Source organism: Polyodon spathula, chromosome 1, assembly GCF_017654505.1.
Source record: "Polyodon spathula isolate WHYD16114869_AA chromosome 1, ASM1765450v1, whole genome shotgun sequence".
NCBI classification, from domain to species: Eukaryota; Metazoa; Chordata; class Actinopteri; order Acipenseriformes; family Polyodontidae; genus Polyodon; species Polyodon spathula.
Genome location: NC_054534.1, coordinates 66,223,521 through 66,248,625, shown reverse-complemented (window position 1 = coordinate 66,248,625; position 25,105 = coordinate 66,223,521). Strand labels below are relative to the sequence as shown.

Below are 25,105 nucleotides of genomic sequence, written 5' to 3'. Positions count from 1 at the left end.
TATTTGACAATTCACAATTAAAATCACAATATGACTGAATGAAGCTCCTGCAGCACCAAGCTTACAAGACTGATGAAATTAAGCAGGACAATTACAAGCCTCACATTATAACCCCCACATACAATAATTATTGCATAAAGATAATATTGATAGGTGTCAATAAATGCAGACCCCAAGGCATGCTGAGTTGTGATTAAGTTGGGAAACCTGTTGTAGGAAAGACTCTCCTTCCCATTATCTATTATAGAACATGGATCAGGGTTTTCTTATTTAACTGTTTCTCACTATATTTCCTGTGCAAAAACTTGGATCATTTCAGAGAAATTACAAATTTAAAGATGACAACAATACACTGTGCTAGTGATGCTCCCATCTTCACTGTGAACCCCCTGAATTTGGCTTCAACCTGGCTCATTGCAGCCAGCATGACGGCCTGCAAGGGGATCTCTTTCCCATGCTCTTCTCTGGCTTCACACACAACTGATGCTTTTTTTTCAGATAAATGCTTAGTATATTTTGTCCTGACTTGATGGGCTGCACCGTGTTAAAAGATTGGTCCCTGGAGTACTCTGTATCGCTGTTAATAGCAAAGAGGTCAACACAACTACTAAACAGTTTGCATTACTGTCAGGGTGGTCATGAAAACAACACCTGCTGTACGAGCACTTGACAAAGCAGCTGGGTCAACAGGCACTGTGGGAATTTATCAACTTCTGGAGGCCACTTGCATAAAACACAGACTGATAAATTAAAAGAAGGCTGGCTTATTAGGTTAAGACTGTCCTATGCATGTCTTTTCTAAGAATGAATGGGAAGGAACGAAATCAGCTGCCTACATGTTGGATGTTATAATTAACTATTGTTTCCAGCTGGGAGATACACCACCAATATGTTCTGCAAAGAACATAGACTTGGCTGAGGTTAAGGATTTCATCCATAAGTACAAAAGCACTTAATAACGGTATTTGTAGTCATACTAAAGGAAACGCAGATAAAATTCTATGACCAATGTTTTGATGAGAAGTCTTTCTCACTTTCTTTAATTGAAGACTTTGAAACGCTTGTTATGTAACATCTTTTTGGTATAACTGAAAAAAATAAGAGTTGTATACTTTTGATAAGCAGTCTATGCTTTTTAAATTAGCTTTGAGTGTCTCAAAGCATGGACTATATTCAAAAATATTAATGTCATAATTTAAGTAATACTGGGCATATATTCAGTTTTGTTGAATTAAACTGTTCTCGGCCTCTACTAATTTCTAGAAACATTTCCTTTAAAAAAAACACACACACACACACACACACACACACATATAGAGTATACTTTGCACTGGAGTTAAACAAGGTTTAATGAACAAGCCCTTTTATAAAAGTATGTGCTCAAAACCCCTTATATTGTTTAATGCTTTGTTTAAAGCTGACAAAAATTAGTTACTGTTACTTATTGTTGTTACTCTGGGGCCCTTGCTGTTAGAGAGCTCAGCTGGGGTCATCCAGGAGCTCTCATCTTCTTTATAAAGATTTTGGCAACACTCAAAAATATGTGGCCTATTATGATGAATTAAGCAAAGGATTCCATTTGATTTAGTGTGGAACTCTCCCATTATACATTTCCATATACAAAAAATACCATAGTACCTTTGAAAAACACTACCGTTTCCTATAGTATTTACTGTAGTTAGGGTTATGACCAATCAGGGACAGCGGGGATGACATGAGCAGTTAATTTCTGTTAATGACTATTGTTACAGTTACTCGGCATAAGAAATAGAGACACCTGTTAAAAAAAAAATCTTGATTTACCAGTATCCAGTATCAATAATATTATGCACGCTTTTCTTAACAAGGAGACAGTTGATTTAAGTATACTGGAGCTTTTCATTTTGTGTTTGATTCAGCTACTGTGTTTGGAACACATTTTTCTTTTTTTTTTTTTTTTTTTAATTGTGCAATTATTATAACTCATATGGGAATAGTAGCTGCGTGTGGCTAGGCAATTGAGATAAGAAATCTCAATGCAATGGAGCATTCAGTGGCTTAATCAAACACAACACTGTTTAATTATAGGAGTGCATATTTCATCGGCCCTCCATGGCTCGGGTTATAGTTCTGAAGGAAGTACCGCTTAAAGGCATTTCAAACTATTCTGGCACGGGATGAGCATCAAACATAATTTAACTACACAGAGAAGCTGAACAATGCATTTGAGTTTATTTTTATATGGGGTGGACTATTTCTACACTTTTATAAAATCAACAAAAAAAGAAAAAAAGAAAACAAGCTGATGTTTACTGAACTGCCTGCTGCTGCATATCTACTTCTCGGGTCATTTTTAGTTTTTTAGTTTCTGCTTGTACCCAATTAGCAAAGATCGTCATGATCAAAACATTATGTGTGCCTGTAACCCTGTACTCCCCCTAAGTGCCCCTAACACACACAAAACACACCAGCGCTACAATGGGGGGTCCAGCTCTTCAGGTATATCACTGCGAGACCACCCTACTTGATCAGGCAACAAGAACACAAAGCCAAGGTCAAACATGCCAGCCCCATGTAATTAGATACTAATAATGGGTTTGATATGTAAAATTAACTTATGCTCACTCACAACAGACTAAACAACCCAATAGATTGTGGAAAGAATTGCTCTTTGGAAAATCCTACAATGCCAGAAAACATAAATAAAATGTAATAGCCTTCACTTGAGAACTGCAGAAACATCTGCACCCTCATTAATTGCATTAGACTTGGGTGGCACTGTCATCACCTAGTAATAATTAGTAAGGGATCATTTTCTATTCTTATTTAGACAAAAACCCTACCAAAACAGGTTAACCCTAAAAGGGCCGGTGCGTGTAGCAGATTTTAGGGGCTGACCTTTTTCCAGAGAGCACAGTTCAATTTACTTGCTGCACACATCTAAAAGAACATTAGTTGATTCAAAGCAAGAGATTGGGCCAGAAGCAAGTTTCAAGTCATGTTGTCGTCGTCCCCCCAAAAACAATAACAATAATTTAGAATAATTATTGCTAAGGTGTTTGGTTTCCTTAAGTTTCCAATTTTTTCTTTTAAACTGGCTGGGTTTCATCCTTAAACACGCATATCTGAGGCAAATAAGAATTTACTTTAAATTCCACTTGTATTATTCAGAAGACTGTACCTTTTTGGATCAATCAGTTTGTAGAGCTTCCCAGTGTGAGACTGTGTCATGCTTTTGCTGCTTGTCAAAATGTACATCTCACCTGTATGGTGGGAAAAAAAGACCAAAATGAAAATATATAGTTGTAGTGATTGTACAGCACTTGCACATTATGCAAAATTATAAACACATGTCATTTATCTCTCTCGCAGGGTAAAACTTAAAATTACATTCCACAGGCAAATTATGACCAAATGTTAAGTCGATTACTGAAACAAAGATTTGGCTGGGCTGGGAGGCATTTGGATTCTCTGTATATTCTGTTAGGTCTATACATTTGTTCTTGTTATTTAAAGTACTGTTTTCCTTTGAATTTAAGACGCAGACCAAATTTCCCACCCTCAATTTGAGGAAAAAATAAAATATTAAATAAAGATGAATTTACAATGATACAACCTCAATTACACATAAGAACATGACGTGTAGAGGCAGTTTGCGGCCATCTGCTGTCACAGAGAGCATTACAGTTATGTGCTTCTTCTCAGTTCCAGTCACATTGTTGTTTGTGTACTCGGGTAGTGGTGTTTTTGTTCGTCGTTTTCCAGAAGTCAGTCACATTGTTGTTTGTGTACTCGGATAGTGGTGTTTTTGTTCGTCGTTTTCCGGCAGTAGGTCACGTTGTTGTTTGTGTACTCGGGTAGTGGTGTTTCTGTTCGTCGTTTTCCGGCAGTCAGTAATGCTGTTGTTTGTGTACTCGGGTAGTGGTGTTTTGGTTCGTCGTTTCCCTGCAGTCAGCCACGTTGCTGTTTGTTTACTCAGGCAGTCACTTATTTTGTTATACTTGAATTTAAGAAGCAGGCCATTTTTGAGAAGAAAAAAAAGTTTTAAAAAGTGCATCTTAAATTCAAAGGAATACGTTAAGTGTTACATGGCCATAATTAGTCACAGTTTGAAAGTATCTTGTAGGCAATTGGTTCAGTGATACTCTGGTGTAATTTCCCTGCACAGTGGCCAATTATAGATTAGTAGATACAGATGCTCTGATTCACGACTTTATCAAGTTTAAAGACTGCAAAGGGTTGTCAAGCAATACCAAAACCCCGTTTTATCTATCTCTGTAAAAAATTAAAGAGTACTACCTCTTTGTATTCTTTCAAAACATGGGATAAAAAGGTGTGCAGACCTGTTTCTCAAGTGTATTGACTCATTTTTAATTCCTAATGCCTTAACTCAATAAAGACATGTCATGAATGCAATACCATGCTTAAACTATTTAACACTGAAGCTTTATTCCTGTAAAACCTTTCACAGGCCGTAGGTTGTAGAAATAACACAATGCTGTGGTTCCTTTCCTTTACAGCTCTATTATATATTAGTTTAAAACCTCATCCAGCTTATCTATCACCATGGTCAATTATTTGCCAGGCATTGTCTGTTGGATATGGTATGGCAATATTGCCTAATTATAAGTTACTCAAAGAGGAGCTTCAAACTCTTGGTAAATGCACTTGTTTTCTGCTTCCATTCTCGTGTTGGCTGTTTCCAATTGACATAAAAATGAAAAATGAAAAGCACTTTGGTGAGAAGAAGCTTCAGTATTGTGATATGGTTCAGTGGAGGTGGGTGGCATTCAGTACAATTTTTAAAGGTTAATACTTTCAATTTGTCACCTTACATTCCAGCATATTCTTAACATTGTGCTGCCTTAACCCATAATTGCATATGGCATGTTATATAATTATATAGTACAATTGGAAATGAAGACATTACCAAAGTGTTTATGCAGTTTAATGATATTATGTACTTCACTTGGACCCCTCCTTTTATTAAATGTCTTAAATAACCGTGCATTATACTAGCAAAAATTAATCTGGTTTACTTGAACCTGATACAGCCGCAGGTGTTTTGTTCAGAGAATTTTGAAATGATCAGCTTTTGGACAATTTTACATCATTTTAACTTTTTCACCATATTAAATGATGAGGAGTGAAGGGAGGCTTGAGAAGCTGAAAGCACAGCACCACCAAGCAGCAGCTTGCACTGGCTTAAAACAAATGCAGTGTACTGTATGGAGCCGAGTTAAACCTGTGTTTCTGTAGCATTGTTTTTTGCTTTGCAGATTCTTTTTATTTTTCACAAGTAGCAAGTAGATTCTTACAGTTCAATAAATAATAAATTCATCCCAGCTCTCCAAATAACTGCAGGTACTGTCCACTTAGCTGGTTAGTTATGGTTGAAGATGCTGCATTGTGGAAATGTGTTTGATGGAATACAACACACATTATGTAGCAGGAAAAACCTTATTCAGTGTATTGCACCATAATAGAATCATACAATTACTGTCCAGGATGACTCTTTTAACAAATTGTAAAAATACAATACAATACCACAATTAAACATTTAAGTGGTATGCAGTTTGCACATTTGCGATATTGTTTACCCAAAGTTGTTTACCAAGTTCATCTTCTCCAAATCCCAGGATGTGACCAGTAAGAGAGCTCTGACATGAACTGCGGCTGCCAAAACACAGAGCCTTCTCCTGCCAATGTTTGCCTGCTGATGTTTTTTGGAGGGTTCCAAAATGCCTGTGTAAATAAAGAAAACATTGGTTTCATCAATGAAAGTCCTGCTTGCTGATTGTTAAACAGACTAATTGCTTCTCTCTACAATAGACCAATCAGCCACAGTTGCCAATGGGCCTTGATAAATGCATTGCATAACAGATATCACATGGCCAGTAATGGGAATATATAATGGGAAAGTGATTACAGTTCCCCTAATTAAAAAGCTATATGGTATATTTTGTAGAACACTCACTTGAACCTTGTTCCCCTTAAAACCTCCCTAATAAAACTTTACTGTGGTGTACCACAGTAGAGGCAAAACAATGCATAGTATAGCACAGAAACGCCAAAGCGGAGGCATAATTAACACAGCCCACCGTGGTAAACCACAGTGATATATGGTAAAGCCTAGTAAAAACATAATGATATAGCACTGTACAATCATGGTAAATTTCAAAGTTATTGTGCAATTTACCATAGCAAAGTTTATACAGGCAGCTACTGCTTTCGCTAAAAAGGATTCTCCTTTGAAGAAACACTGGTTAAAAGGATATTTTAGACCATATACATTTTCTTAATAATAATATCCTATAATGGATGTTTTTTTAAATGTATTTCAATTTGTTTTTTTTCTGCTTTGATACTAATTTGCCATGTTTACTTACTATTCCGCACAACACACTTTTTTTTTTTTTTTTTAAACATACCCATTCCTATCCCCGAAGACATAGCTTCCATACAGTCTCCTTGACTGGCAGCCCCTGTATATAAACCCTCCAACTAGAGGAGCACTATTGCTGGATTTCAGTTCAAAGAGTGAAGGTTCGTTTTCTGAAAGACAGAGAAAGAGAGATAATTACTATACATTGTTGTGCTGGCTGTGCGTAGTCTTTAATCATGAAAAAAAAAAAATATCTGTTATTTAAAACTGTAGACTAGCGCGTCTAGAAATGGAACATACTTGCCAACAGTTTTTTCTTAGTATCTGGAAATGTACTTTTAAAAATGAAATTTCACCCGCTTACAGTAGGCGTCTCTCAGCTGTAGTTTTTACAATCTCGTCTGCTAGATCTGTTTCAAATGGAGCACAGATCCTGCAATTTAGAGCTAACTGTGGCAATAAAAGTGGGCTTCTCTCCACTTTGAACTGGGTTGGGATCAGCAGAGCTTATTAAGAGGACTAATTTTAAAGCTCTTTACTCAATTTAACATTCCACGGTTAATAATAAGCTACTTAAGAATACTTTTAAGAAAACTGATTTCAATGTCTTCTTAATTGTGTCTGTTAATTCTAGTTTTGTAACTGGGTTAAAGCTTTACGAATAGGGCTCTTTAATGGGTGAGTTTCTCCTTTCCAATAAAATTTCAAACTGGAATAAAGCCAATCAAAAAGTCGAACAACAGTGTTGTCTTTTTCAAATGATGAGACAACACTATTATTTGATGAACCAAGCCACCCTCCTCATGTATTGTTTATAAACTGGACACATTCTGCAGATCACAAGAACATTAAGTTTTATCAACAAAAACAAAAGCTTTTGTAACGTGTGAAAGAATTTACCAAGAACAGTACTAGAGAATATAATAATGAAATAGGACATACTTTTAAAAAGTTTTAACCTGTAACAACAAAACATACACTGTAACTAAAACTATCTGCTATGGATAAATATTTCTAGTCGTTAATTATATCTCAAAAGCATATAATCATACACTGAAGCAACTGAATCCCTTGTCCTTGCCAATCTACACTGCTACATGATATTGTCAGAGCTGCCAAGCACAAATGACATAAAGCTGTCTTTTATAGACATCATATTGGAAAAGTCTGTTGTGGGCTTCAGCATTAGCCTTGGTTGTATATTAAAATCAGGTCCAGAGCTTTACGACTGCAGATCTGTATGCAATTTTATGGCAGAACAAGTTAAAAGTACATCCCTGCTTATAGTATAGCTGCTCCAAGCAAGATTACACATGATATTCTTCACTATGTTATCATATGTTTCCACTGCTAATGCAGAACAGGCTCATGTTAAAGAAATACAGAGGCTGAGTGAAAATATGGCTTTTTGAGGTTTAACAGGATAGATTTCCAATTAAAAATGAAGCTGGTTTACTTCTTTGGATTAAAAAAACAGTTGAAAGAATTGTTATAAAATAAATACATTTCTTGTAACACTGAAGGTAGAAATGCAGTAATGGAGAACAATAAACCTTTGAAGATTCAGGCGATTATGGCAAATCTATTCTTTTAACTAGATTGTTGTTAGATATTTCATTCAGCTGGAGATAGCACAGATCAAGTACGTACACTACCTACAGACAAGACAGGCACAGTAAGTTTGATTATAAGAATGTACACTAATGGTCAATTTTCGGGGTGTCATTAGTGGCAAGGTAAAAATGGAACCTTTCAAAAGAAGATGGGAAATAAGAGAAAAGACTGCTGACAACACTGCACTAAAGCTCGCAAGGATTATGCTGAGATAAACTTTATATGTAGTCAACACAGTAAACATTTCACCTGTAAGTCATGGCAGTTTGATTAGCTGGCATGCTCAAACAGAATGAGACCATGTTGCAGTTTCCTTTATTAAACAGGTTGAATAAAGAAAACCCCAAAAACCAAAAAAACAGTTTACATAAAAGGCTAGTTATTTTTCTTTTAGTAAAATAAACAAATTTCCTGAAGTGAAATTACTGAAGCGCTGTCAGTTACACACATATTAGATGGTCTAATCATCCTTCAGAACCTACCATAGTCTTTACCCTTGGATATCTGCAGTATTCTTCCTGATGTTGAGTTCTTGCTGCTTAAATCTGAGCAAAGTATTAAAAGGCTGCCATTTATGTCTATCTGACACTGATCCACAGCACACCTAATGAGAAAAAAAACAAAATAAATTAAAAAAAAACACCTGAAGAACAGACAATGTGCATTGCTGTTCATTTTCTGAGAGAACACCTTAGTAGGGAAGTTATTGCAATTGTTGGTTGACTGGTGGGTAGTTGTCAAATAAATCCACAAAGCACTCAGTTCCCCAGTTTTACAACAGCAACAGCTCCTAACAGTACAGCCCCCACGAATCCCCCCCCCCCGGCCCGATCCATGCTTTTCTTAGAGACAACATGTAGCACATACCCACTTACCTGCCTGGATTATGAAGTCCATGTGCAAATATTTCAGGTGGCTGATTGGTGCTGTTAAAGTAGGGATTATTCCTTGGTATGGAATATGGTGCACTGCAACAGTCTGTATCTACATCCACTCTCAGTACAGAGCCTGTAAAATCACTAGAAACATCATATACCTTAGGGGTGCTGTCCTTTTATTAAATCATCAACAACAAAATAGAAAAATAATGACGGCATAATATATAAAGCTGCAGAGTTTTGTAAAAATTTTCCACAACATTAAATAAACTCTGATATATTAGCCATATACAGGTTTATAGGGTCGAGTTGTAGTCTTGACTTTCATAGTGTTTGAATTTAAATTGATAAGGCTGCCATTGTTTACCATTGTAGTTTTCCCCAAATTTTCCTATGGTTATACAATGCATTTATTATATTATATCTTGCCATGTTTTTAATAAGTTTTACCATACCTCTCTGGGCTTTACAATGCTTACCTATGCTTTACCATGTACTTTGGTTAATTACACTTTGCTATGCTTTACTATAATAAACTCTTCTGGCAGATGCCTTATCAATTGCAACCTTGCTTTTTTTCTAACCCATTAATTAAAATTGATCCTGATCAGTGAGACTTTTATGTATGCAAAAGTAGATCAATAGACTCGCTATAGGCAGCAATACCCATCACAAATTGTACGTTAATGCTGTGCGTCGATTTACCTTAATCCATCCATCTCCTCCATGTCATCTAGTGTGATCAACCCATCCCCAAAGAAAATATGCAAGAAGCCATCAGGTCCAAAGAGCAGCTGACCTCCCAGGTGTTTTCTGTGTAGCTCTGCTACCTCTATGAACACTCTCATTGTTCTCGGGTCCACCTGGCTGGGGTTTTTCCTATTACAGGGGAAGGCAGTCAGAAAAAAACAGAAACAAGAAAAGTTGAAAGCAAAATTTTGTTTTATTTAATCGTAGATGTTTGTGGTTACGGTTTGGTTTTATCTCCAATTGTATTTTATTTTATAAATACTGCACTACCAGGTGTCTGCAGTTTTTGTTTTAAACACAGCTTGGGGGATATAAGCACTGTATAATAAGTTTTACTCACTTCTACTGAAGTTGTATGCTGTTCTTTGTCAGAAAAAAAAATCTGTTGGTAAACATATTTATTTTGATGTTGGCAACTCCTAATTTTTGGCGTTTATGTTTTTCACAAAAAAAAGCATAAACAGCCTACAACATTCCTGTGTTGCACAATAGTTATATACTACTATTTCTGATCTAGCAAACAAAAGCACACCGCAGAGTCTTTCTGCTACAACCATACCTCAGCTGGGTATTCTTTTTTTAATTGATTTACTGGACACCTGAACATGTTTACCCTCAAGGATATAATAATGACACTACCTGGACAGCACAGACTTTATTTGTTTTGCAGTACCTGGATACTGTGTATTCCACCACTCTAAGAATGTGGTCGTGTGGTCCAATGGCCCACCGTTCTTGGTTGGTGGTATAGGAGACATACAGCTTTCCATTTTTCTTGTAATTGGGATGGAATGCAAGGCTTAAAAGTCCTCTTTCATCTCCTCCCTGCAGTCAAATGAAAAACACAAAGAATCGTGAAGTTAATTATGTTCTTTACTGTGTTGCAGGCTGGAACTCAAAAGAGCTTGCCTCTTCCCCCCTCCCCCTCTCTTTTCTTTCTCTTTGGATAATCTGTGACCGAAACTTTCTTTTCTCTCCTTGGCGACTGCATCAAAAATGATTATAAAACATTTCACTTGAGGCAGCGCACTCTCATAGCAGGGGCACACACTATTGTCTTGGGCGCCTATCTGTGAGCAGGACCTCTTACTGCCCCATTGTGAAGTGATTTGTGTATGTAATCTTTGGAGGTATCCATGAATACAGGTTTAAGTAGCTAAAATAATTTATTAGGTTGCTTGTAGTTCATAGTAGACACAAAGGTCTAGAATCTTCAGTCACTTTTAATCCGTGCAAAAACCAAAAATCTAAAACATGGGGTTAGTTGTCAACTCCCACTGTCTTGGCAGCCCGTTTAGAAAACAGTTAAATTGCTTGTGTAATACGTAAACCTTTGTTTTACTCTAGAGGCAACTACATCAGTTGTCACGACTCTGGTGGTCTGCTCATCATAGTTAACTAATAAGCAGCTATATCATTTCAGTAAAGGCATTTTTTTTAGATACAGCATAAATGGAATGAGTAGAACATTAGTCTTTATGTTTAGAAGAATGTTTACAATCCGCACTGGAAATATTTGTTTCAGTGGTTGTTTATTACATTCAAGGCATCCGACCTCCCCCAGAGATAACACCCTGAATGAATTAGTCTGTATTGCTGTCATGCCATGCTAAATAAAAAGCTTTGTTTTTTACTTTTCATCCATTTTCCATATGTTCCAAAAGAATCTGCAAAGGAATGTATTAATAATGAAAGAATTTCTAGGAAAGAACAGATGCTAGGAAAAACGCATTTCAGATATGCACGATTTGCTTAATGCACTTGACAAACAGGGGACGAGGACGATGACGACGACTTTAACACAAGTAGTACTTATGTAATAAGCTATGCTTATCTTCAAAAACAAGTTTCCTTATGCCATAAACATGATGCACCCGACACCTTTAACCATGTTATAAAAAGTTAAAGTTTTTTTCAATGAAAGAAAGCCATACTCATTTGTGAATAATAATAATACTGTGACTGAAACTATTGAGCAATTGATTTAATTTTAATGACCACTTTTTGCTTTTCACTTGAAATGTTTGATTTCACATATAAATACAACTATACAAAGCAAACACTATATGCTATGAGCCCCTGTCCGTGGAAACTTTTACTTTTAACTTCAGGACCACCAAGAAACTGCTGAAAATGCAGTGAAATATTAGTTTTCACTGACAATCCTTCCCACGGTGTAATGAAGCGGACAGACTATAACTAATAAATTGTCCTGAGAAAGTAATACTAATTTTCCCAAAGGCAAAGAAAAATCTACATTGAGCCAACTTTAATTTAAGATGGTTGTGCTCTTTAAGAAATTAACCATTTGCAAACATGCCGATACACAACAGAAATAATGATAGATAAATGTGTTTTACAAGTCGAACCCCATTGCAAACACAGTTTTCCAGTAGAATAAAACTGGACAGTTAACCCAAGCATGGACTACATTTAATTATGGCACTTTAAGTACAAAATAACACAACTAATAAAAAGAAAGATAACTGATGGTTTTTAGCATTTTATTCAGAGGCAGCATTAAATAACTCCCCATCGTTATGATAGTTTTGGGGTATTTTGTACAATAACGCTATAAAGATAGCAGCGCTATTATTAATATGTAAATAAGTCACATTCTTGGTAGTTACTCTGTTGGTACTGGCAGTGCATGTAAAAACAAGGGTATTTCTGAAGGTCTCTTTCTACCTCTAAGGTGAAAGGGTTAACACAAGTAATATTCCCTGTACAGCATTTGTTTTTCAGTTCTCTGGAAAGGACTTTAAAAAGTTAACCCTCGTTAGGTTCGCGGAGTATCCCATTAGGAAAGTATTCCTCAGCTCAAATTTACAATCAGATGAATAGCAAGCAGCATTGTGGCCTCTCTAGCAGCAAAAGTGTTGAAAAGAAACCCCCCTCTGTGAAATTATACTTTACTGACCTGCACTTCAGCGCACTAATCATCATACAAATGCAGTGCACAGAATAGATATACACACTTGCAAATCTCTGCATATTAATCAAACCACTGTAATAGAAAAAAAAAGGACACTGATAGTTATAGAAAATAAATGTAGAGCGCTTCACAAAAAGCCAAGGCATTCCATGCACAGTGAGTTGAAGAAACCACAGAGTGAAATAATTTCCCCACCTGTTGACATATTAATGGGACCTGAGAAGATTAAATGTGAGGTTAAAAGAAAGAAAACAATCCCTAAGAGAGCTATAAAGGACCTTCAACTTATTCAAAATACTCTGATTTGCAGTTTGTATAATGAAGACTGCGGCTATCGCCACTTGCAGGCAATCAAGCATAAACAAGTCAGATTTATATATTTAAACGCTATTATGGAATGCATAAATCTGTTACACGATAAGTAAGCAAGCATTTCAAGTCACACTTTAAGATAAGTACCTGTTGGTGAATTAATGCTCGGGTTTGAGAAGTATATATACATGTGGAGTGCATTGTGAATGAATGTTTACTTCATATCAGTTCAATAGGGAATCTAATGTTCATACATATTATTCTAAAGCGTTGGTGAACTTTTTAATAACTGCAGTGTCTGTAATGGGCAGTAAAAAAACATTACTGATCTTCTTTGCGGAAAAAAAAACAAATGTAACAGCTGTATTATTTATGTGACAGCAAGAATAACATTCTGGAAGAGCATTTGCTTGTTTTAGAAAGAATGGAATCGTATATTTGTGTTAAGCTTCTACCTAAGCACACTTTAAAGTGCCTGTTCATAAAGGTGTCAACAGGGTGGTATAAGTTTTTTAATTTAAAACTGTATTTCATTTAACAAAACAGACTTTAGAAAAATAAAGTTTTAACTATATCAAGTTTTAAGAATTAAGACTACAGTTGGCCACAGTGCTGCCATTTTACACACACACACAACTCAAACACACATCTAACATATGTATATTAGCGAGTCAGTTTAACACGTATATATTTTGCAAAGGATATGCCAGACAGTTTTTAGTATATCAGCGTTTCCAATGTACTTCTATAAATAAGTTTAGTGTCTCAACTGATACAACTATTCTAATCCTAATCCTAATCATATTCAAAGACAAACTAAGAAGAAAAATGTAATTAAGTTCCAACCCACAAAACATATAGCAAAATACCTCACGGTAGCATAACAAGCTGTTTGCTTCAACAGACAAAACATGGTTTATATTGCTTTCTTTCTACATTTATCATGGTGAAAACCTTCTGACAGTTCCAGCTAACCTTTTATTGACAATTCACCATTAAAAATCTAACTTTAGTAATTACCATAAATGTATTATTTTACATCAGCCAGGGTCATCTGTATGTAGTTTGCTACACCAATGAAAGTCTAATGGAAAAAAAATTGACCTGTGAGAATTGCCACATAAATGCGTTGCTTAGTGTTCGGCTAGATGATAATTACGACACCTAGGAAAAAAATAGCTGAATTGCAAAGAAAAATAAAACAGGGATTAGCAGGCTCTGTGTGTGGGATAGGGCTGCGATGTCGGAATTAACAGGCAACGTACTGGAAAAAGAAGCTGGCATTCTGAAATGTGTAACACACAACTTAGTAATAACAGGCATGAGGTATACTATTTCAAGGAACACCCACACTGAAAATGATTCTTTCCAAACGGAGCATTGTTTGGGAATAAATTTGGTTAATTGGCAACAAGGGATCCTGCTGAAAGAAATGCAGTACATTACAATCTGCATGTACAATGATAAAACATTATCTCTTCGCCCCACTCAAGCTCTTAAACCTTAGGATGATCAGCCCTAAAACAGCATAAAGGATAATGTTGATCCATCTTAACTTAGAATAAACAGACAGCTCCTTGTCCACTCAACCCACAAGGATGCTGCCCAATTACTAGCTATAGTACAGCTACCATCTCAAAATAAGACTCCAGGGCAGTGGTGCACAACTCGGTCCTGGAGGGCCGGTGTCCCTGAAGGATTTTATTCCAACTGCACCCTAAAGTACTTTATTGGACCTAATTAGAAGCTTAATTGGTCCAATTAACTAATTTAGGGTATGGTTAGAACAAAAACAAGGAGGGACACCGGCCCACCATGGCCTGAGTTGTGCACCACTGCTCTAGGGGCACTGGGGCTTAAGCCACTTATAATTGTCATAATGATTATTTTATCCACAAACAATCAAATTATGTCCTTTCCATAGGTCTGTTAGCCTTGCAATAATGTTTCTTTAAAAAGGCAGCGAGAGGCATATGTACTACATAAACTAACTGCCAAAATACGTTTCCATCCCTGGGCACAATCTAAACAATACATCCTTTATAAACGATGCATTTTCAAACTGACTGTTGTAGTATCCACCAATACTGTGAAAGAGATTCAAATATTTACAGCAACTTGTGTTATTTATTTATTTATTTATTTTTAAAGTCACTCCTTGTCCTCACAAGAGCCAAGACCAACAGATTTGCAGGGGACTATTATGGAGAGTTGCAAATCATTTGTTTTTTGTAAATCACCATATCTTGGCTTGGTACCATTTATTTTAACAAAACAGATTTATCTATTGTCATTAAAAAAGGAGATGAAGTTTGAGATTATACCCACCAGGGAATCTCATGTTTATGAATACCACTAGATGGCTTTAATTAATCAGACAACTGTGTGTGTCTTTGGTACATGTCAGCAATGTACAAGTGTTTCTATAACCTTATAACCTCCATAACATATTCTGTGCATAGTAATCACCTTTAACACAAACATTAGCTTTAAACAAATTAAATTACGTTACATTAACATAAATAATTTATAAATTATGTTTTTAAGAAAGTATTGGATTCTAAGTATAAATATTTAGGTTGTCTTTAAATAAAGTCCCTGGAAAGTCATTCTACAGGTAACAGACAACTTTGGTTCCCTTGTTGTACCGCAATAATAGCCTCCATTTCCCTTTTTCTCTCTATTAGTATATATATATAGCTATGGCAAAAGGTTTAGCATCGTCTTATAGAATTAACAGATTTTGCTTCAGGAATTAAACCTGCTGAAAAATGTAAGTTACCATACTGAATTACATACTGCTTTGTAGTTTTCCATATACTTCATAAACAGCAGACAAAAATGTGACATTATGGCTTACGGTAGACTTTTGCGGTATCATTTTGTAGTTTCTTTGATTACATGATGTTAAATAAAATATCTAAATTATATTCATAGCTAAAAAGAAAAAAATGTCATGTCTCAATCCTAAAATTCTAGGGGATGCAAAAACATTTGGCCATAGCTGTACTACAAAACCTATAATAAAGATCACTGTAGAGAAGAACCTCTGTGTGCATCAGACATTGAATTACCTGGATATAAAGACCCCTTTCAGATGGTCTATTGAGTGTTATCTACAGGTTTGACTGTATAACTACATTGTCAAACTTAATTTAATTGCAGCAACTGCTGATTTACTGGTGACCAGTAATGTTTGTGAATTAACATTGGATGAGGTGCAACTACTACAAATTATATTACATAACACGTCAAGTTCTATTGCGAAATCGGCTTAGAATATGGACTTTGGATAAAGCCATATGTACTAGATTTGTTTGTGTACAACCTACTGTCTAACCAAGCATCATTCTTTATTGAAACCCTGTTCGTGTTGTAATGCTTCATTCTTATTGCATTATTTACTGTGGAATGCATGGGAAGAGGTTTCAGTTGACATCGTTATTTGAAGAAGTGCTTACCTTTATTCCATTTTGGACAAGCTTGTGGATATCCAGAAAAGGCTCTTTGATCAGTTTCATGTCTGGTGTCAGAATCCTCACAAAACCCTCCTTTTCCAGGGTGAAGAGCCGCTGAGATCCATCCCCGCAGTTCACAATTCCGACAGGTTGCCTCAGGCCTCGCAGTATCTCATGAACACAGTAACAATTGTGCTTGTGATTTCTAGACAGAAAATATGAATATACAGTTACTTTAAAGAAAAAAAAAAGAAGAAAATCTTACAGGTACTTGTCTTTACTCAATGAATCATTACTTAAAGTGTAATATTGCCTTTTGTGAGCTCTGTTGAGAAAGCCTAATTTCATTGACATTGAACTGGTAATTAAAATAGTTTTGTGCAGGTATAATAAAAGTATAGAGTTACAAAAACTTTAAAGATAATAGGTGTAATTCTGTCTTTGGCAACGTTTCTGCTGTTAACGATTATCTGGAACAGAAATGCTAGCACGTACTGGGATACACGCAATTTTAGATACGTCAGACAATGCAACAGTATAACTTTCATTATTAGCACAATTAGTTTGTAATGCGAGATCTTTGTTTGAATGAATAGAAACAGATTTTATTTATAGTTGTTTTCTGACTAGAACAGATTGAAATGCATTCAAAGTAAATCTGAAAGCAGATGTGCTACATCTTTTAACAAAAATGATTACGATTTTAAAGTGGGAGGTCTGATTAGGAACAATATATATCTGCATGTGTTATGTACAGCTTTGTTGAATGCATCAGACATTTTCTTCGTTATTTTGTGTATTCTATGTATCCTATTAAGGAGATCACTGCCAAGAGAGGCAGGGCTTGAAGAGAACCACCAAGGATTCCTACCAGATCCATGCCTGCAGATTGCATCATCACTCAGCCATTCGACTGCTGTGTAAGATTAGAGTAATTACCAGGTTTTTTTTTCTTTTCCTCAAGAAGCCAACTACTAACCCAAACTACGGGAAACGCAACCTCCCGCAGTGTGACACTGAGATAAGAAACTTGACACATCTCCAGCTGAGATTCCCCATTTGATTTTCAGTGTGAATTTCTCTCATAATTACTAATACAGTGCACTAGTGAACTACGAGTCTGGTGTGTCAAGCCACTGTGTAAGCACTTTTGTTGTCAATTAAACTTGCTGTAAGTCACACTGAATCAACAGGTACTTTATTAACAGAAGATATTGCAAAACACAATTCATTTTAGATGCTTGATTTATTTGGATTCATTTTAGATGGTTTAATGTTGCTTTTGAACTAGACATTGGTGTATATGATGTGTATATAAATTGACCGATCATTTTAAAGTCATACTTTAAAATAAACACTTGATCATCATGGTTATTGTTAGGGTATAATGTAAAGCATCAAGAGTTTATGTTTACTCAGTATAAAATCATACATTTCTTAATACATAATTATACAGGAATTAACACTTTTTATAAAGTGCTACCCCTTTCACATTTTAGCAAGTGTAATCAATGTAGCAACAGCGTTCTTTTTTTTGTAACAGAAGGATTTTACAGAAGAAAACATCTGGATTACACAGCTGTTACCACAGATTTATATGATTGACTGTCATAACCACAACCATTTTTATTTTCTAAATCAAACAGTATGTATCTTTATGAACCTGTTCATCTCTTCTACTTTTTCATAATCTTCCATCTGGTCTAAATAGTTAGAGGCTGGCCCCCGCACTTGTTTTCTGGGAAAATCTGGAAAGCACAAACCGCTATCTTGTCTTCCAAAATACAGGCAGAACTCATCCACATCAGCTTGGAATAATTCTATGAAAAAGGATGGAAAAAAAAAAAAAACAGTTGAAAATCTCACAGAGAGAGCATATCCTACTTTGTAATTTAGTGAATCAAAAGAGTAGAAATACTGCTGCTGTTGTTGAAAGAAATGAAAGCATTTGAACATCAACCTTTTCATACTGTACACAGTAAATAATCAATTTCAAATGATTTTCTAGTGCAAACATCAACATCTTACCCAAGCTGAGGATTCGAAGCCAGGAGCTTCTGTCTTAAATCTCAGCTCAGTTACTGACTTAGCGAGTAACCCTGGGGGCAAGTACCTATCTACACCTGTCTCAATGGTGCACTTTTAAAATGATGGGCTTACACAAATAGCTCTCCAGACCTCTTTTTTTTTTTTTTTTAAACATTGGTTATGGTGTGATCTTAATTGTCTTTTTTTTCCCCCAGAAAAAAAAAATCAAGTGATTTGACCTGCAAAATGACTACCTAAAATAACAAACTGGTAAAACAAATACACAATAACTAATAATTAGAAAAAAATAAAACAAAGAAAAATGCTTCACAAAGCTACTCTTGTAATGTTACTGTCTGAATATCAGTTAACAGGAGCTCTTATCAGAAACATAATGGAACTATGTTTAAAACTAAATATAGAAAACATGTAAATGCACATAATAGGCTTTTGAATATCAATTTTAATTATGTTATCCACTTTTTCGAACAATGCTGATGACAGTACAGCACAATCCAAATGTAGACTTTAACAGGCACAAGTGAACTAAAGGCAATATTAGAAATATTAGTTCCCTTGTCTAAACTCTCAGAGGAGTAAAAATATATAGTGATAAAAACATAAACACGGCCTAAGGTTTTCCTTTGATCACAAACTGAAAAGAAGGCAGACTTAATAAAAGTCAGATAGTAAAACACAATGATCTAAATAGAAAACAATTATCTGAAAGCTTTATTTCCTTATCTGTGAAAACTTTGGTCAGTCAAGCAAGCAATCTCAGATTGAGACACTCAGATTTCCAAAGGACACTGTATGGCAGTCTACGACTATCTGCTTTGTTATACATAAGGGGTGTGACAATCCTTTGTGCATCTATGAATTGTGACACTTTCTTTACATTATATATGGTATTGTAATAGAGGTATGTATTATAATAAAAAACCAGGACCCAAGCCTAACATCACCTAGATATTATCGGCAGTCCCACCCAGCTGTACAGCTGACCAGAGACAGGATTAAACAGTAAAATGTTGCAATTTACTTTCTCAATTGCATGTATGTTATCTTGTATGTAATAAACTTTTGAATTAAAATTTAAGAAAATCTGATTGTTTTGGAGTTTGAAACAAATGCTGGTAGCAGACACCTTATCAATGAGTTACATAATGCAGACTCATGAATGGGGCTACATTCACACTGATGGGCAGCGATTTGTAATGCAGTGAAAATGGCTACATCAGTACCACATGGCTACACCAGTTCAATGACACTAAAAATGATCACCTAAAAGCCTTTTAAAGATAACTAGAAATAGTGAACTAGGTATAGTGATTTGTACACAACATAATACATTTTGTTTCCCTATATATCAGTACTACCATATAATATTTGTTAGCTTTAATATAGTAATACTATTTTAAATGCCAGTCTACACTCCGCTGCTAATGCATTCGTGAAGGCAGAGAAATGACCTTTCATCCAACACCGTGACACAATTAAGGTTGCTGTCAGCATCTACTTCTGTCAACAAAATAAATTGCTGTGCCTTGGGCTTAAAAAAACCATAGCTTTTCTCATAAGCTCTCTACTTCCAAAAAGACCTCAAGTTGAATCGCTGAGATGATTAACATAGGACAAATAAAAAATACAGTATATCTGGGATTTGCACAGCCAGTCTGCATGTTTTTTTTTTCTCCATTTTTTTCACTGCTCAAAAGCTCTGTCCACATCCCAGCGCTAAAGTTATATTACCATCTGATTATCTTCCAAGACAACCTGGGTGGCCACCCAAAGCACTTGACATCTTGATGCACTTCAGCAGTTTTACACATACACAAACTTCGTAGAGAAATACATTTGTCATTCGTCACCACATATGTAGATCCGGGGAGTGAGGTTCCTGTGGCTCCGGCTCCTGTGCTTCTCAGTGCACTATGTTTAACTTTTCTCATTTCAGCTGCAGAATATTTCCTGCTTTTTAAAAATTCTTTAGGCAACAATTTAAAAGGAACATACATGATCAGGTTGCCAGTTGTAGTAGCAGGGAGTTAGCTAATACTGAGCGCTGAGGCACTGTGGTGCACTGTGGAAACTCTCCTTTCTGTTAGCGCTGAATATCTCCATAGATCTGACCTGTTATGACTGCTCAGCATGCCGACTTGGCAAATGTGACCCATTACCACTTACACCGTGGGGAATGTGATAAAGAGCAAGAATCAGCTGTATTACGAAAGCTTTAGCTACAAAGAAATGCTCAGTGGTTTAAAAATACAATAATAAAACAATTACTAGAATGTGGACAAACTATAAACCAACCAGAAAGAGGCATTATCCAATGACTTATCTATTTTATGCAGGTCATGAAAAACAACATTAAAAAGAAGGAAAACATGCAGAAAGTCTTATATAGTTGTTTATCATGCTGGTAGGCTAACCTGAAAACTGCATGCAGGGCAGTTGCTTTTTATTAGACCTACTTAAGCAAAACAAATTAACTTGATCAACCACTTCCTCAGTAGTGTATTAGCCAATGTCCACAAGTTTCCATTCAGTTTTTCACTACAGAAAACAATATATGAAGTCACCAGTGATTTATTTTTCTTAACCAGCAGTGCTTATTTTGATATGAAATATAATAAAATTTCCAGATGCAGACTCCGTTTAACAACATGACTTAGTACAAAGGTTTGGAGAGCTGTGGTTCTGAATTGGATAACGCCCACACTGCATCATCATCGTCATCATCATCATCATTATCACCACCTGGTATCAATAACCGCGCAAATATTTCTATGCTAGTATTTGTTCCACTTTAATGCCATATTACCTGGTATGTGACCTCTGCAGGCATAGTAGAACTCTCTGCAATAGTCTTTGCACAGTAAAGGCAGAACCGGCTCTCTATCAGCGGCATCCTCTATGTCAGGTGAATTAAACAAATTCTGAGCCTGTGGTGAGCAGCGTGCACACTTGATTTCTTCCAGCAGCTTTGCACATTCGGTGTTGTTAGTAACAGAAAATATCTGAAAGCCACAAACCAGAAAAAAGTAAACAAATGACTGTGCGTACTTATAAAAAAAAACAGGACCTTTTGTGAGAGACAGAGAAAAGGAGGAAGAGAGGGAGAGAGAGAGAGAGGGAGGGGGGTAGAGACACAGCAGCCATTTTCATTGATTAAACATTATAAAAACAAATCAAGGCAACAAGTATAGTGGCTTTTTTTACATTGTATAAACCCCTACAAGAAGGTAAATTAACTTTCTACAGCAATGTTAAAATAAACATTATAGTTCTTATATGATGCTATTCCAGACCCTCTCTCAGGTTTTCCTGCAGGACCCCATCATATTCTGAGATGTTTTTTTTAGTAGTTACATAATATTGGCATATTGCCATACTTTCCACTGCCATGGTTATATTTTTTGATATACATAAAGAGATTGAGATTTTATTATTCACAGCAACTGTGCGTCATTGAGGCACACTGGTAGACCGTGTGTCCTTATACAGCCACTGTATATCTTAGGTGGATTGACTTATATGGACTAAAACAAAATCAAAAGGTTTTCCTTTACCAGCTGTCACCTGGGAGGGTCTTCACCCTCATTTTATTACACAAAGACAAGATCCTATAGAAGGGAGTTATTCTCACATTTTTTGGAATGTGCTTTTTGTCATGAAACAAAATATTTAGCAGTGGGATTCAATAAATTATCTGAAATGAAATACAATATTATCCTCTTTCCAAATCCATGCTGTTCCAGCACAGCAGGCTGGTAACACTTTCCACTGTGTGAGGTCCACAGTCTAAATACACATCTGGAGACAGATAGAACCATCATTCTAGCTTTGGTATCAACAAACCAACAGTCCAAACCTGCAGCATTGGCTTTTTTGCATTGGTCAGGCACACAAGAAGAGTGTCTTCTTTTTCATTCAACACTAAACAAAAACTTCATTTGCAAAACTTTTATTATCAAAAAGGGGGTAGGAGAAGGGAGTCTTTTTACACAATACAGAAAAAATATAAACTAGCTTTTATATATGTTATATTGTGTTTGCAGGGCTGTGATTTGACACAGAAAACAAAATATCATAACATTACAGTAACACTTTAAAGCATGGCTGCTGTTGACTAATTTAAAACATCTGCAGCAAATGTTTCTTCTGTCACTCTATACCGATATAACATTGTGAGACTGTAGACTTGTAATATGATCAAGATTAATGCTGCTGCACATAAAAAGACTGACAAACATGTCTAGATTATCAACGCACAAATGGGTGAAACTTATTAAGCGGAAGCATTCTGGGGAGAAACCAATCAATAACTGTTATTGCAGCCAGCTTTGAATAATACTTTTTATAATAATATTAAAATATATAAAAAACAATACTGGAATTTCATTAAAACAGAAGATAAAAACTAAATAAATAAATATAGGCCTGATGCAACTGCATATTTTAACACAGCCAATTAGCTGTTAAAATATGAAGACCAGGACACAGAGTTTTTGGTGTGCTGCATTACTGGATTATGTCATTACAATGCCTCTATCAAAAGACCAATATGTAAATAGATCACTGTACAGAGGCAGCTGTTAAAGAGACCACAGGATGAGTTATTTGTTTAGTTGAATCTGCACAACAATAACTTTTGTCTGCGAAATTGCCAGAGCAAACATATCAATGTACAAGGACACACTTGAAAACAATTACTTGTCACCCATTCTTTTGACAGCAGCCTTGGCTGTGAAACAATCTCAGGTAGTGGAACTGTAGAGTATCCTGACCATTAAAAAGGCTGGGAGGACCTGCTTGTTTTAAAAGCCATGTGTTAAAGACAGCCATCTTGGGAAGAATAAATAAATACATAAACTGATTGGTGTTTTGCAGTTTGCCATGGAAAGAAAAAAGAAAAACCAAAAGCTTTATTAAAAGCATAGAAATATATATGCTGAAAAAGCGATCAACAGAATCTGAATATTCTATCTAGAGTTAGTGCATATGATACCCTACATTTTGACTTGTTTGTTTATTGCATATGTCAGTCCTTCTAAGGTCATTCCAATCTGGATTTTTATTGTTATTATTGTTGTTTTCATTCTCCAAATACTGCTGCAAGTGAAAGTGAAAAGATGCAGCTCAAAAGCCTAAAGTAAGAATCTGGGAATAGAATGTGAGGACAAATGCTCTCTCAAAGGCATGAACATTTGGACAGAGCTAAAGACTGAGGGAGAATGATGTTCTTCAGCTTCACCCAATAGCGAACCAACTAACAAACACAATGGTGTTGTTGTTATTCTTTTGCCATAAGCAACAGGGCTCTGTGTGTGGGCAGCAGTTTAGTGGGGAGGAGGATAAGTCGACCCCTTTTTGTCCTATTGATTTTTCCCTGTTTGCATGACTTGAGCAAATTAAATGATGCAATATGGCTTTTTGTCACAAAACAAAGTGAGATACCACCCAGACCCATATGTTGATTCATCGAAGCTGTTTACATGAGAATAGAGGGAAATCTACCATGAACTGAGCATAAAAATCTGATTCAGCCTGCATATTTTCTTTTCTTTAACCTTTGCGCCAGCAATGCTAAACCTTTTTCTTTACTTTTATTTTGTTTTTCTCCACATAACTTGTGAACTAAACTGTTGTAGCTACACACACATATATATATATATATTTATATTTTTTCATGTGCACTGCTTTTTTGAAAAAAGCTATTTACACTACTGCTAAGCAAATTAAAGCAATTCCTCTATACCACTATAAATCAGTCCATAATTCTTTGTGGTTTGTCGATAATCACTTTTGCTTACAGTGAGGTTAAAGTCAGGGTTAAGGTTTCTCAGTAATAGCTCTTAATAAAAGAAAGCCTGAGGTTAGGTTTGGAGCTACCGCTAAGGTAAATTAAATAACATTAGGGGTATGTAACATCAGTGGTGTAAATAGTGAAGAATAATAGCATATTCTGATTGGCCAGTGCTTGTAAAGCTGTACCATGTTAAATTTCCTATCTGTACTGTACTTTATAATGCACAGTGTTTTGTTTTCAAAGTCTTGGCAGGGTAACTTCTTGTAGGCTTCAGAGTTGACATAATCTGTTTTAAAAAATGACGCCACTCCTGTATATGTATGGACCTTCTTTATATTTACACAGCACTGGAATCAACAATGCACATTTCCTCACTACTTACACACATCAGTGGTGTGAGCACATATAATCCTGATTTTTGATTACTGAAATGATGTCCTAACTTCTTACCCCAGCTGAGTGGTTTAAATCTTTCTGTAAGCACCACAGCAATTGTACTACTTTTTTACTTTAATATCACTCGAATACCATCTATACACATATTCGACTGTGTAAAATGACACATTTATTACACCTCATGCGTACAATCTACAAATAATAAAGTTGTCAATATGCTTGTAAATTAAATTAATTTCCCTGATGTCACAATGTTTGTTTTTTTTCACACCATTCATATTGTTAAAGTGTTTAAGTGTATCTGAAACGAATCAAGCGAAGGCTATTTTCATTGTATTGCTCCAATGACATACAGTATAAATACCCTGTACTGTGTTTCAAAAGTCCAACGTAATCCCAAAAATGATAACAAGGAATCTGTATTATGTGCGATGCATCGCTCTGGTGATGTTTAGCACCATGGTAACTGGCATTGCACTGAAGAATCCTATCCAAACATGCTCTTTCACAAGGTATGGAGTGATCGATAGTAAATTGCGTTCGTTCTAAATATTA

The 25,105-nt window shown here is 35.8% G+C and overlaps 1 protein-coding gene across 1 annotated transcript in view; it reads right to left on the bottom strand.

Moving 5' to 3' along the window:
- The window catches only part of LOC121321130 (hedgehog interacting protein), a 33,420-nt gene that overhangs the window by 5,776 nt on the left and 2,539 nt on the right, over positions 1–25,105 (bottom strand). The window contains exons 2-11 of the mRNA XM_041260029.1: positions 21,167–21,362; positions 17,975–18,131; positions 16,315–16,516; positions 10,280–10,431; positions 9,562–9,735; positions 8,854–8,997; positions 8,461–8,582; positions 6,411–6,534; positions 5,594–5,724; positions 3,161–3,242 (exon numbers count right to left, since the gene is read on the bottom strand). Coding sequence (XP_041115963.1) covers positions 3,161–3,242; positions 5,594–5,724; positions 6,411–6,534; positions 8,461–8,582; positions 8,854–8,997; positions 9,562–9,735; positions 10,280–10,431; positions 16,315–16,516; positions 17,975–18,131; positions 21,167–21,362 — 1,484 coding nt within the window. The remainder of the gene's footprint in view (positions 1–3,160; positions 3,243–5,593; positions 5,725–6,410; positions 6,535–8,460; positions 8,583–8,853; positions 8,998–9,561; positions 9,736–10,279; positions 10,432–16,314; positions 16,517–17,974; positions 18,132–21,166; positions 21,363–25,105) is intronic.